The sequence below is a fragment of the Orycteropus afer genome, unplaced genomic scaffold (genome assembly GCF_000298275.1).
Source record: "Orycteropus afer afer isolate SDZICR_OR568_19922 unplaced genomic scaffold, OryAfe1.0 scaffold00127, whole genome shotgun sequence".
Taxonomy (NCBI): Eukaryota; Metazoa; Chordata; class Mammalia; order Tubulidentata; family Orycteropodidae; genus Orycteropus; species Orycteropus afer.
In genome coordinates, this window is record NW_006921714.1 from 1,408,862 (window position 1) to 1,410,381 (window position 1,520).

The 1,520-nt window shown below is 49.7% G+C and overlaps 1 protein-coding gene across 1 annotated transcript in view; it reads left to right on the forward strand.

The window, feature by feature from the left end:
• Window positions 1-754: 754 nt before the first annotated feature.
• The window catches only part of TDP1 (tyrosyl-DNA phosphodiesterase 1), a 95,158-nt gene continuing 94,392 nt past the window's right edge, over window positions 755-1,520 (forward strand). Inside the window, exon 1 of the mRNA XM_007944527.1 lies at window positions 755-1,328. Coding sequence (XP_007942718.1) covers window positions 755-1,328 — 574 coding nt within the window. The remainder of the gene's footprint in view (window positions 1,329-1,520) is intronic.

Consider the following 1,520-nt stretch of genomic DNA (forward strand, 5'->3'; position numbering starts at 1 on the left):
CAAGTGATCATTTGGCGCGTCTTGAAGAATTTGCTGAGCTGTACGATAAGTCGCTTGTCTCTGGGCAACCAATCACTGAAGCCCCCAGCCTCCCGTGTTTGGGTAAGAGATAACATTCTTGAATTCCAATTTGACATTAAAAATTTGAGCATAATCAGAATTATTCTTGAAATCCCTTAACTGGCTGAAGCCCCAATTGCCCCTTAGTAACTTTGGGATCAAGCAGTATGATTTTTGTTTCTTTTTGGATTTTGGCTGTTACCCCTTCTCCAGCTAAGAAAAAGGTCTAAATCAAAAGACAGTGGAGGAGAAGGTGGCCAGGAGTTTTGCAGTTCTTTGCCCACTGCCTGTAGCTGTTCTGGGAACATGCCTATGAGCACCTACATAGCAACTGATGTTGGTTACTTGGGCCCAGCACCTGATAAGTGTCAGATGTGCTGTATTTGCTGCAGAAAAAGATGTGACAGGGAATTTGAGAGCCACGGGGTTAGTTTAATGGTTAAGTGCTCAGCCGCTAACCAGAAAGGTCAGCTGTTCGAACCACCAGGCTCTCCGAGGTAGAAAGATGTGGCAGTCTATTTCTATAAAGATAACAGCCGAGAAAACCCGAAAGGGCAATTGTGCTCCCTCACATGGGGTCACCATGCATTAGGATTGACGTCATGACTCCCAGCAAAAGCGAGAGTGAGTTTGCCAGTGGCCTGTTGAATGAGAAATAATGACGCTTCTGTCTTTCATTTCCAGGATAAGTGTGATGTCTCAGGAAGGTGATTATGGGAGGTGGACAATATCTAGTAGTGATGAAAGTGAGGATGAAAAGCCCAAGCTGGACACGCCATCTACCTCTTCTCTCCCCTGCGCTGGGCAGAGAGCAGCCCGTGAGCCACGGTACACCTGTTCCGAGGCTAGGCGAGCCGCCCACAGAAGGAAAATGTCACCCGTGAAATTCGGCGGCACCACGGAGTCGGCTCCGGCAGTTTCACCTCCCAAGAGGCAGAAAGGCAGTTCCCAGGACGACCTCGGCTGGTGTCTCTCCAGTAGTGACGATGAGCTGCAGCCAGGCATGCCACAGACACCAGCTGGGGCAGGGCAGGACACAGAGGAGCAAGGGCCCACTCCTCCCCAAGTCTGTACGGCAGAAAGGACCAGAAACCACGGCCCTCCCGTCAGGCACAGGCTCAAAGAGGAGGAGGAGGATGAATACGAGACATCAGGGGAAGGCCAGGATATCTGGGACATGTTGGATAAAGGGAACCCCTTCCAGTTCTACCTCACGAGGGTCTCAGGAATTAAGGCAAAGTACAACTCTGGAGCCCTGCACATCAAGGGTAAGAATGCTGCACGGCTGGCTGACTGCGCCTGGCGGTGTGCTCTGGTAAATGAGGAGCAGCCTAGTGTGACCGCCAAGACCCTTTATGATCTTAACTTCTCTTAGGAAAAAAAATACCAATTTGACATGCAAGTACAGTAATTTGAGTGAACTCTTGATTTACTTAGGCTACCCCTTATCATCCCTTGTT